Source organism: Phyllostomus hastatus, unplaced genomic scaffold (assembly GCF_019186645.2).
Source record: "Phyllostomus hastatus isolate PE091 unplaced genomic scaffold, TTU_PhHast_1.1 phas_contig_283, whole genome shotgun sequence".
In the NCBI taxonomy this organism is placed as follows: domain Eukaryota; kingdom Metazoa; phylum Chordata; class Mammalia; order Chiroptera; family Phyllostomidae; genus Phyllostomus; species Phyllostomus hastatus.
Genome location: NW_025333833.1, coordinates 17972291 through 17985679, shown reverse-complemented (window position 1 = coordinate 17985679; position 13389 = coordinate 17972291). Strand labels below are relative to the sequence as shown.

The following is a 13389-nucleotide window of genomic DNA, read 5'->3' as shown; positions in this document are numbered from 1 at the left end:
TACTTTTTCATAGTATATGTGTAAGCTGTATACTTTGGTCACATAGCTTTCCCTCCCCTTTTATATTGCAGGTGGGCAGATACGGAAGCAGTGTTGCTTGGTGTTTAAGGCCATGGCATGGGCTCTGGAGTCAGAATGTCTGGGTTCAAATCCAGACTCTGTCATTTCCTAGATTCATGACCTTCATGACAAGCTAATTACTCTCTGGGCCTCAGTTTACTAATCTAAAGACGAACTTAACTATCACGAAATTGTTTGGAGCATTAAAGTTTAAAATGGAAGAAAGTATAACTACCAGGCCAATAGGGAGCAATGGGAATTAATATTTAACATTTTGGCAACAGGAGTCAGTGCTCCTGCATTCAAATCAAGATCCTATCACTAAATAATACTTTTAAGATCTCACAAATTGTACTTTTCCTGAGCTTCAATACCCATACCTATAAAATTGGGCTGTATTGAGGTTGTAGCTGTGTGCAATTAAAAGAGTGTTGAAGGTCCTCCTTAAGTATCGTTTACTTGTCTGCAGTGTATGATCTAGAATATTTGAAAAAAGTGTGTTCACGTGTGGATAGATTAACCAGCATCTTGAAATATTTATGCTTTATAAGAAGATTCATAAAATAAATAGAATTTTGGAGGTGAATTTCCCTCTTTTTTGGATGAGAACACATTTTATATTACTGAGGTCTAAGTTAGTATAATTTTACTTTTTCAAGGGTGTTATAGCATTCATGTCTGTCTTTAGTTTAACTTTTTTTGTATTTCTGTTGCAGTTTTATGCACAAGTGGCATTTATCAAATGTTTTTATACTTAGAATTGTTACTGGCCAACTTCTAATATCATGTCGTTTGAAGTAAATATTATTCTAATCCTGAGATAAGGATGAAAATAGAAGTCTGAAAGCTTTTTAATACTTTTCTGTTAGAAAATATGTTGTTTATTTTTTGTCTACAACCATATTATCATTTAAAAATTTTAACTATATAAAATCTTTTCAATTAATGCAGAGAATGGACATTTAGGCAGTGGATGGCATGGGAATTGTGTGAGTGGTGTGTTTACAGTAGATATCTTTCATCTTTTCCTAGTGGGGAAGGTTTTTTAAAATTTTTCCAGTGTCACAATATCTAAAATATTTATCTAAAATTTTATAAAATAAGAGATTTACCATTAACAAGGCCTAGCACCTATCATTTGCCAGTTTGGCTTGTATTTAGTTGGTGAAGTCTTTCACATGGAATAGGATAAGCGAAGGGAAAACTCCCAGGTCGTTTATACCTGAGCTGACCTCCACCAGAGCACCCACTATACACATACTCCCCTCTTTACTCTCCGCAACTGAAACATTCTGCCAATGTTTCTAATGTAACAGGCCAAGCACTAAGTCTGCCCCTCTCCTCCTACTTCCCTCCGAGCCCCATTCCCTAAACAATGTCTTATATTTTTTTCATTTGGCTAATGGTGTTACTATTTACTTAAGCTAGAAACTTTAGAATTATCCTAAACTTTATTCACATTCTCTACACTGGGTTATTATCGGTTTTCCTTGAACAGAGACTAGAATTCCCTTTTCTGTTACCACTGCTGCAACTTGATTTAAGAACTCATATTTTTGTCACCATTCACTTCCTGCTGTATTTCAGATTCCTAATTGTTTTAAGGAAAATAGTTCATTAAGTATATAAGATTTAGGATGGCATTGAATGTTCTTCGACATTTTGGACCTTGCTTTCATCTCGTCACAGCTCTCCTTGTGTGTATTTGTCTTTCCTGAACACACATGTGCATTCGTACATGTTTCTATGATGTCAGCTACATGGCATTGTACTAGGTGCTTTGAGAATACACAGGTAAGCAAGACAGCCACATCTGTGCCTCATCAGTGCCGATGAATGCGTGCACATTGTTTCTGTGCCCTTGACCATGCTATTTCATTTGCCCTTTTACTGCTTCATAGAGTTCTGTTAATTTTTAATGCCCTGTGCCAGTGTTGCATCCTTTCTGAAGCATTCGTAACTTCCCCAGGTAGTATTTCTTCCTTGTGTTCCAGTAATACTTTATACTCATACCTCTATTACCGCACTTGCCCTGTTGTACTTGTTTATAGTTGGTTTTTTTCCCCTAGACTAAATTTAAAAATGGGAAGGAGAGGGATGAAAGAGGAACGTAAACATAAGGATTGAGGCAAGAAGGGAAGGAGAGAAGGAAAATAGGAGAAGTGGTATGAGCAGTAGTTAAAAACCGAGACTCTGGAGCCAGACAGGGTTTGAATCCTGCCTCTTCCCCTTACTGGCTGGGCACATTATTTAATATATTTGCACCACAATTTATAATGGGGTTAATACTAGTGTAATGGTGAAGATTAAAAGAGTTAGCATATGTAAAGTGTTCAAAACAGTGAGTAGCACATAATACATGCTGTATGTTTGTTGCTATTTTTTATTATCAATAACTAGTCGTCTTAAGTGAGATGAGCTGTATTTTTTTCTCTTTTAGTTTTCTAAGAAGTGGGAGATTTTCAGGCTGCATATTATCTAACCCTGTGTGTTCACTTAAGGCATCAAATTTCTGAGTGACAAAGGGGAGCTTCTGTACATATTTGCTATTTACAGTATAATGTTGAATATAGATACATTGAGCACTTTGCTTTTTCAAAGTATATTGAGCATTTTGCCTCTTCATACCAGGTTCTGTCTCGCTTCTAACCTTCCTATCTTTTAGAAATCTTGATAATTCTTTGTTTTCATCATTATCTCATCCTTTTGGGTTGATATATACCACTGCTTTTGTCATAAGTTTTATATCCTTTTATTAAAATACTGTTCTCTTTCCTTATATTTTTTCAGCCTGGAAATGAGAGGGGCAGGGCATCATTGTCTTCTTGGTTTGGGTAGCAAGAACTGTTCCTCAGCATCAGCCTGATATTCATTTAGCACTTGTACCATTCTTGTCACCTCCTCCCCTCTCTCCTCATTGTCTCTCTCTTACACTGTCATTCTTTGCTCCACCCTCTATGATGATACTGTTGGCCCAACTTTGAATACATACAGTGTCATATCACTTCTACACCTGGGATGCCTGGCTTTTACAAATAAAGAAAATCTAGGAGATTAAAGCACTCATCGCTGACTGGTTGGTTACTGTATTTTAAAAAGTGAGTTAGATGCTAAGTGTCATGGCTCTTCTGATTAAGAAAAGAATCTTGGGGGAAATGACATTTCAGTTGCTATTTGAGCAGCGGAGGAAGAAAGAGTAGGTTGTAGAGGGCATTTGGAGCTTAGGCTTTATTTTCAACTAATATTTGAGTATTATATTGAAGGCACTGGGGATATGAAACTTCAGTTCCTCTTAAATCCAAATGATTGCTGTAGTGACAAATAATGCAGATGCTGAAAGGAAAGAGGAGGGGTTGCTGAGGACTGAAGAAGTTGGAGAAGATTTTATGTTTTCATGCTAATAAATCTCTGTGGCTGATTTCATGTCTTCTTTTCTTTTACATAAAAATTTTTAAAAGTTTTATGGATTAATTTTAGAGAGAGAGAGAGGAAGGGAAGAAGAGAGAGTGAGAGAAACATTAGCTTGTCCTTCCCCTTGTTTGTGCATTCACTGGTTGCTTCCTGCAGCTGTCCTGCCTTGTGATCGAACCCACAGCCTTGGCATATCAGGATGATGCTCTTACCAACTGAGCTGCTTGGTCAGGGCTGATTTCATGTGTTTTTTTGAGATCAGATTCTTCGAATCCAATAGTTCAGTATAACAAGGTTTCATGGAGTTTCTAGAATATACAATGATCTCTTATCTCTGCACCTTTGCACGTGGTATTTTTTCTGCCTGCAATTGCATTAACTCAGGTAATTCTTACTAATTCTTAAAACATAATCATAGAGGTCACTGCTTTCAGAAAAGCTTACTTGAACTTTCAACGCTGGATTAAGTGTTTCTGTAGGTCTCGTAGTCCTTGTTCTTCCCCAGTCATAGCCTCTGTTATGCCATGTTGTAACCGCTTTCACTGGACTGTTCTTGGAAGTCAGAAACTGTGTATATGGTAATGTTTGGTGTATGGCTGCTGCTCCAAAGATGTTGGTTAGTTGGGTGGATGAGTGGGATGTGGTAGAGAGGAGACTTGCTCTTTCCAGGCAAGGGGAAGAGGTTGAAAAAAAATAGGGTTTGTGGTAATAACATGTAGCTGATTTTGAGGAAATGAGTAGAACCATTTGATTGGAGTGTAATATTAAAAAGAGAGGCTGGAGTTTTGAATGTCAGGTTAAGTCCAAAGATCATTTAATAAAAAAGGGCTACTGAAGCTTTTAGAGATAAGAATAATGATATATATTCCTTATATATAGAATATATATATTCTTTATATATTGCCCTGGCTGGTATGGCTCAGTTGGTTGGAGTGTCATCCCATACACCAAAAGATCGTGGGTTAGATTCCTGGTCAGGGCAGGTATCCAGGTTGTGGGTTTGATCCCCTGTCAGGGCACGTACAAGAAAACAGCCGATCTATGTTTCTCTCCCACATTGATGTTTCTTTCTTTCTTTTCTCTCTCTCTCTCTGCAGTTAAAAAATGTCCTCGAATGTGGATCAAAAAAAGAATAATTATATACATTCTCACAAATTTGATTAATATATTTGTGTGTGGGAAATATTTTTTGTAATCTTTGTGTTAAAATTTTTGTAATACTCTTCAATGAACTAAACATTAAACCGCCTAATTTATAGACTCTTGTCTTTTAAGATTGTCCCAATGTAATTTCTAGGGAAACTTTTAGAAGAGTTGAATAAATGCTGTTGAGTGAATTGAACAGTTCATTAAACTGTGCAGTTTTGTTTTTCTTATAAACTAAACACTTGTGAACTATGATAGTTTAAAAATATAATTCAAATAAGACAGTAATCTAACATTTCTCTGGGGGTTTCCTTCTTATTTGTAGCTTAAAGAGGAATAAATGCTTACAGCTGTGACTTTTTTCTCTCTAGTATCTCCAGAGGCAGTTGGATTTTTGTCAGCTGTTGGGGTGTTTATTATCTTGATGCTGCTCCTTTTTCTCTATATTAATAAGAAGTTCTGTTTTGAAAATGTTGGCGGGTTTCCAGATCTTGGTTCAGGATACAGTACAAGGAGGAACTCACAAGATAAAATTTGTAAGTACCATCACTGCTTCTCTTGTTTGTTCTTTATGTCTGTACTATCCTATTATTTTATTGATATATAATAAATAGTTTGGTTTTGACATGCACTGTAAACTAACATTTGAACTAGTCTGTGAGAGTGAAAGACTGTTAAGTATCTTAGGTTCAGTTGTCTTTCTGTTGTCCACAAATTGCTAATATATTGCATAAAGGTAGATTGATACTATTACAAAGTAACTTTTATTTTTCATATATAAGATTTACTCTTTAGAATATAATACAAATACATATGCTTTAAGAAGAAGGGAGTATCTTATTACTTTATATACCTTAAATCTCTTATCCAGATAACTCTCTAGTTAGCTTCCCCCATGTGCCTAGAAGGCTTTTGCAAGTATTCACCCTTTCCTTTACCTGCTGTTGAAATCTCAGCTGATGGATAATTTTATTGTTTGGAGAAGGTTATTTTTTTTTTAAGTGACTTAGTGTACAGTTAAAGTCTAGGTATAAAAATTAGTGCTCTTTTCCCTGGCCTGCATCTCAGGCATTATATTAACTTACTCGGTACCAGGAGAGATGAGGTTCTGTGTTCTCTCTAAACTCTTATGGAAAAGTTTTCCTTGGAGATTTTTTTTTAAAAATTACTGAGTTCTTTGCTATTTCCAATGAGTGGATTATGTAAATGATAACAGAAGAAACCTGACCATTATAAAGGCATTGGTTTAGAAGAGTTTTGAGGAGCTCTAACAGAGAAACTTTGCTTGTCTTGTCTATGTACATATGGTTTTTCCTTGTAATTTAAAAAGTGATAGCCTCATTGTTTATAAAAATATGTTATTGAATTACATCTGTGACTTGCATTAGTGAACGATAGAACTTTATGTAGTTTGATTTATTTCTCATAATTCAGTCCTGCTTTTTGATCATTTGTTTAGAATGAACTGGCTAAAGATAGCTCTTTGGGCAGCCTCCAGTGATTCTCTGGCTCAGCATCTCTGATGTTTCTGTGGTCTGATGGCCCCTTTACACTGTTAAACATTATGGGGGAGCCCAGAGGGCTTCTGTCTGTGAGTTGTGTCTGTTGATATGTAGTGTATTAGAAGTTAAAGCTGTGAAGATGTAAAAAGATTTTAAATACTTTATTTATTAAAAAAATAAGCCTGTTACATGCTAATATAAATAATATATTTTTAAAATTTTTATTTATTTATTTTTAGAGAGAGAGAGGGAGAGGGAGAGGGAGAGAGAGAGACACATATCAATGTGCAATTGCTGGGGGTCATGGCCTGCAACCCAGGCATGTGCCCTGACTGGGAATCAAACCTGCAACACTTTGATTCGCAGTCCGCGCTCAATCCACTGAGCTACACCAGCCAGGGCTATAAATAATATTTTTAATTAAAAAGTGTATTTGTTTAAAAAATTGGTGAGAAGAGTGACATTGTTTAAATTTTTGGAAAATCTCTAATGACTGGCGTAGAAGAAAGAAACAGCTGGGTTCTCATATCTCCTTCATTTTGTCTCTCATGAAGTCTCTGGAAGACTCCTGTGTTCATATGTGAGCAAATGAAAGTGGGAAAGCTAAATACTCTATCTTCTTATTTGTGTTATGAAAACAATTTTGACCTTGAAGATCCATTGGAAAGGTCTCAGGGGCCTTCTTAATTTTTCTGAGCCTTGTTTTTCTTTCACTTACTAAATAGGAATAATAAATGTTTACCTCCTAGAATTGTTGTAAGATTAGATAAGGTAAAGAGATATGTATATTTCTCCATAATATTTTTCTTTATTTGAAATGATACTGGTAGTTTGTTAATAAGATAGGGTAGTTCCCTTATTAATAAATGAACTAAAAGTATATAATAAAAATCCTTTTTATACTTCTTCTTGCAGGTATAGAATTAAAAACCAATAGTATTTGAGGGGAAAATATTGTCTTGCTGCTGTTATGATAGCTATGGAGTGGGAAAAAATGTCATTACATTTAAAGCAAGTGGTTTGATTTTTTTTTTTCCGGAAGAATGTTTGCTTCGACATGTTTCTTCCAATGCATAATGCATTTACAAAAAGATTTAAAAAGCCACAATATGAAATACTAATATCAAGCTCATGAGTAACAACATTGGTAAATGTTAAATTGAGATTCCAAAGTGGTTGATATTTTGAGAAGAGAAAATTTCCTTATTGCACCTTGTAGGGACAAAGAAATAGAAAATGGCATTTTTCAGAAGTTTTCAGCGGAATCTGCCTTCGGTGTCCTCTCTGGTGGACACAATCAGTAATGCTGTAGAAGATCTGACCGCTGCTGTTGGGGAGGTCGGCTGTACTTTATCTGATGTGGTTACTGAACAGGTAACAAGCATGATGAATGGCTTTCGCCCAGAAGAGGAAAGCTCTTCAGCAGCAGAAATTGTAGATAGTTTTAAACAAGAAAATACCACATTACCAGAAGTCTCCAAAGACATGAATTGTCAGAAAACACCATCCAATTCAGAGCACAGAGCAGATCAAAGAGATTATTACAGTACTTCAGTTTCACAGAGGCCAGGTCAAGGAGTGAGTGAAGAAAGAGTACTTAAACATATTGATGACAGGCAACGGACAGTATCAGAGTATCTAGAGACCAGCAGTGCTGGTAATTCTTTGGAAGGCCATGTGAGTGATGCTGGGATATCACTTAGGAAGCAGAATGCAAAGGCAGGGTCTGCTGGTCAAGAACTTGGACGTACTGATAGATACAAAAACGTTGGATTAGGAATTTCTAGTAATGGTGAGAATGATTTAAAGGAAGTAAGGTATCAAGAAATGAAAGAAAATCATTTAAAGAAAGCTGAAAAACATATTAAAAGTAAAGGGCCCAAAGGGAACGAGTGTGCAGGAAATGAATGCTTTCCAAAAGTCAAAGAACGAGTAAATCCAACAAAATGCTACAAAGTGAAAGGAGACATAAAAACAAAGAAAAATGAAGCCATTTCTGCCAAAAAAGGAACAGCAAAGAATAAAGATGAAAAATATTCTAAGATAAAACCAGGAAAAGGTGAGGTCTCCTAATGTGGGTTTGAGTGATAAAATTTCTCTTGATTTTTGAAATTAGGAAAATACAATCCACATTTCTGAACTTTCCTATGCATGCCTGTATATCTGTTTTGAACTTTCTTGAATCTTCTTACTGGGAGACATTTTTAAAGTCATTCATTTTTTCCCTTGCATCATTTCAAGAGTATTGATGCTATTTGTATACCTCTAAGCTAAGTATTGCCCCGGTCTTTTCATTATTTGGCATATTTTTCAGCAGCCTTAATTTTTCTTAATGTCTGTTTATTTTAAACCAAAAACTCCATGCTTTTCTTAAGTAGTGTGCATCCTTTACTTGGAGTTTATTTGGTGTGCTATAGTTGCATTTTAAAATTTTATATTTTTGCAACTAACCCCTAAGTCCTTCGTACACTGTTCCTCTTCAGGTCTATCCCAGTAAGGACGTAAATCAAGTGTTTTATATTTTCTCTTGAGAGCAGTAGATTTTATTTTATTAAGTAACATGCTTCAGGCTGTGTGTCTGTTCATTTAGCCGTACATTAAGAATTACATGACAGTTCTGTGTCTGAAGTGAGTACACATGAACAATGTAGTACTATTCCTGAGCTCTGTGTATAGCATTAAGATCCAGCTAAGGATTTACAATTTTCAACTACAACATTTGTAACAATTTTCAGAACAATTAGTTAACAGTTACTTGGTTTGGGTTGCAGAATAGCTTCATATTATTAGTAATTATTTCTGGTAATACCTTAATCATTTCCATTTACTGCTGATCTGATCACAAGGCCAAAAATACACTGGCTTTACATACAATATGCACAAAAATACATAAAAATATGTATCTGGAACTTTTCTATAAATTGAGATTCTTATAAAAAAGAAAATAGTAATATTAGGAATGAGGAAGACTTTTCAGTTCTGCTACATGACTTTATACAGAATAGGGATCTGGTATTATCAATTATATGAATGTTATTTAAGTGATATAATAGAGGCTGATCCAGGATGAATGAGCTAACTCAAAAGGAACACCAGTTTTTGGAAATACTGTCAGCTCTCCATATCTATGAATTCTGTAACCACAGATTCAGCCAACCACAAATCAGAAAATAGCATTATTCCAGAATTTATAATTTAGATGAAGTAAAAATAATTTCTTGAAAGATATAAACTTACAATACTTAGTCCAGATAATAAAAAACTTGAATAACAATAAATACATATATATATTTGTAAAGTGTTACGTTGTCACTGACATGTACCATATAGCTAGGCTTATGATTGTTGCATCTGTGCTGAACATGTACAAACCTTTTTTTCTTCTCGTTGTTCTCTACCGGGGTGTCCAATCTGTGACCTGTGGGCCACATAAGACCCAGGATGGCTATGAATGTGGCCCAACATAAAATCATAAATTTACTTAAAATCTTATTTTGCTCATCAGTTTTCATTAGCGTTTGTGTATTTAATGTGTGGCCAAAGACAACTCTTCTTCCACTGTGGCCAGAGATGCCAAAAGGTTGGACACCCACCCCTCTTACATAGATAGCATTTACATTGCATTAGGTATTAGAAGTAATCTAGAGATGATTTAAAGAACACAGGAGCGTGTACATAAAGGACTTGAGCATCCTTTGAGTTTTGTATCTGCAGAAGGTTCTAGAATCAATCCCCTGTGGATACCAAAGATCAATTCTTTGTCCCTTTTGGAATCTACTCTGCGAGCAGCCTAAATGTCAGATTCATATGTTTTTGGTACCCTTGTTATTACTTGAAGTAGCAGAAATAAAGAAATAAAAATTAAGTAGAGTAGTTTACAAATTAGTTTATTCAGAAAATAACAGTAGAGTTCATACTAGTAATAAATACTTCACAAATAGCAGGACAGAATTTTTAATTTTGTTTTGATTTGTTTTCATTAAGAAGCATGCTGGTACCTAAAGAAACCAAGTACCTCTCAAGTATTTAAGATTATAGACAATACTAAATGTAAACATGTTATGTTCTAAAAATCATTTAAAAAATTATTGACCCATGCATTATCCTTTCACATACTCAACTGTGGTATTACTAGTTCTTGTGTTCCTGGTTCTGACATAGAGCTTATCAGATACAGAACGAGGAGGAAGAGTTTCCTTTTCTCTCTCTGAGTGCAGGGCTACGTCAGGCAGTGTTTTGCAATAGGTGAAGTGTGACTGTGGAATTTCTAGTTATTGTCCACAGTGCTCTCCTGCTGCCTGAAGACCACTGCCATGGTATCCCCCGAAGTGCTGAAACTCTTGAACTGAGAGTCAGATGCCTAGGTTCTAGACCAGATCTGATGTCATCTCATTACCATCCAGTAGAACTTCCTGCAGTGGTGGGAAAGTCTGGCATATCTATATTACTTGGTATAAGAACCACTAACCACACATGGTGATTGAGCACTTGAAATGTGGCTAGTAGCACTGGGGAACTACACTTTAAAGTTTATTATTTTTTATTGTTTAAGTAGCTGTATGTTGCTAGTAATTATAGATTAGGCAATGTAAAATATGACATTGGTGATAGTTTTTACCATTTTATGACTATTTTACTGAATTGAAATGTGGGACTTAGAGTTCTGTCACCCAAGTACCCTTACCTCTAACTCTAAAGATTGAATTTTTATCCCTTATTGTAAAATTACTCGTTCTGCATCTCCCCACTTGAATTTCAAACCTTGATTTCTTTAGTACAGATGATCTCAACTGAGTGTAAAGAGAAAAGTATCTAGACTGAAGTCATAAATTCTACCTGCTGTGTCTCTTCATCCTTCTGGAGTTGATTTCTATTCTAAGAGGTTGCATCTTGATTTAAATATATCTCAGTATGTTGAAGTTTCAAAAATTTTACCTTTTTAAAAGTTAATAACTTATATTTTAAAAAATAATAAAGTTATACCACTTAAAAATTTTATGTGAAATACAGGTATATGTAAGGAAAATTTTCCTAGTAATTTCACCACTTACAGATCTGCTAAGTTTGTTGTGTATCTTTCCATACATTTTTATGTGTGTATGTAAGTATATACTGCATGTAGTGTGTATATATTGCATGTAGGGGTGTGTGTGTGTGTGTGTATTTTTAAAATGAGACCATAAATATACCTTTTATTTTATAACTTTCTCTTTTCTCTCAACATAATGTTACAGTTACCCTTTCCCTGTAAGTACTAGTGAGTTCACCTCACTTTTAAAGACGGCATAGTATATTGTTGCATCGATACATCATAATTTACTTAACCAGGGCCCAGTGGTGTATGTTTAGGTTTTTATTTTATTTTTGTTTTCTTTTGCTGTTAAACACAATGCAGTGAATTGTCTCAAATATATATCTTTGCTCACCTGTTATTTTCTTAGACTGAATTCTTAGAAATGGAATTGGTAAATTCTTAGAAATGGATTAAACACTATGCAGATTTAAAAGCTTAATATATATATATATACCAAACTGCTCTCTAGAAAAGTTTTACCAGTTACTATTTCACCACTAATAGAGAGGTAGGCAAAAGTCAGTTTACAGTTGCAGTACAAGTAAATAATATGATTAATAAGTAATATTTATGAATAAACTGTTTTGTGCTTTCACAACTGTAAACCTAGTTTTGCCCACCTCTGTATATGTCTGCCCATTTCTTTTTCATTGCTAGCACTAGGAGTTGTCACTTCTAAAAATTTTGGCTAAGCTGATAATGAATGTCTTTCGTAACATGCATTATTTGAGTCAGGTCCATATGTTTTGGCAATACTTATAACATCTTTTGTGTACTACTGATGCTGTAAAAAAAATTATGTAAGATGGCAAGCCCTGTCATCTTCTTTATGTGTAACATTGTAGGAAGATCCCTGTGACTAACAATATTTATGTAATTAGAGTATATAGATCAGTCTTTTTCTGTTAATACATAAAATATAAATCTTGGGCTTTTTAAGTGGAAAAATTATACTTTTATGAAACTGAAAATTCAGATTGTGTATTTGTATATGTGTGTTTATATATATTTGTATATGTATATATGGATATATATGATGTGTGTGTATGTTATATATATATAAAACTGTAACAAATTCATCATCATTCATTGTATTAAAATTTTTATTTGTTCTCCTTCTCATTGCAAATAGATAATTCCTACATGGACAAAGATGAGCATGGTTCATCCTCTGAAAGTGAAGATGAAGCATTGGGTAAATACCATGAGGCCTTATCCCGAACACACAATTCCAGATTCCCACTGGCCGATTCTAGACAACAGAATTATACTTGGGAAACGAGACAAAAATATAGTCCTCTATCTGCAGAGTATGATGGATACAGTAGTGAAGCATCCCTAGATGAAGGTAAGATAGGTTGTTTGTATTTTTAGACTACACCGTAGTATTAGATTATTTATGCATCAGTGTAGGCATCTGTGGTTGCACAATAAATAGCACATACAGTAGAGTCATATTTCTGGGAATATAATTTATTCACATTCATATATCTGGGCTGAAGACAAAAACCAGAACTAAAACCACAACACCCAAAAGCAAAACACTAAATAATTTTAAAGTCACTAGTAATTCTTGCTCCTTTTTCACAATGAACATATGCTAGCAAACATGCCATGAAAGATGGGACCGTGCTGTTCTCTCAGATGAAATTGATTCCTAATACCTGCTACAGGAACTGATACAGTGTAAGTATCTCCCAGTGCCAGATATGGTTCCAGTGCGTGAATGTATGCTCTTTCATTCGGTATGGGCTCTAGACACGGGCCAGATACTTCAGGTGGCTGGCGCACTGCAGCAGAAATGGCGGTCTGTGTGTTATGCGTAGGAGGAAAAACTGTCGAGATGGCGTTACTGAGCGCTGATGCTGTATTATGCTGTGATTCAAGGATGATTTAAGGAATTTTCAAGGATTATCTTATTTCTGGTTGACTTTTGCATTGTGTACTGACATTGACTTTAGACCTCAACCCGTGTGGAAGACATAAATAAGTCTATTCTCACATGTTTTTATACCTTTCTATAAGAGAAATAAAAGCAGTTTGACTATTAATTACAGCATATTTATTTCCACATTTAAGTAAGTTATTCATGTGCTTAATCTATGCTAACTCATATAGTAATTATTATCTTTATACTCTCATCTAAACAAAAGAGCCGTATATCTTAGACAGCGTTTTTATTTTTATACCAGATCA

General features: G+C 34.9%; 1 protein-coding gene across 2 annotated transcripts in view; it reads left to right on the top strand.

Moving 5' to 3' along the window:
- Window positions 1–13389, top strand: part of SYT14 (synaptotagmin 14) — a 216597-nt gene that overhangs the window by 44883 nt on the left and 158325 nt on the right. The window contains exons 3-4 of one of the 2 annotated variants that reach the window (XM_045838675.1): window positions 4989–5153; window positions 12326–12541. In XM_045838675.1, coding sequence (XP_045694631.1) covers window positions 4989–5153; window positions 12326–12541 — 381 coding nt within the window. Of the gene's footprint in view, window positions 1–4988; window positions 5154–7355; window positions 8179–12325; window positions 12542–13389 lie in introns of those variants that run through there. The other variant, XM_045838674.1, reaches the window with a different exon arrangement.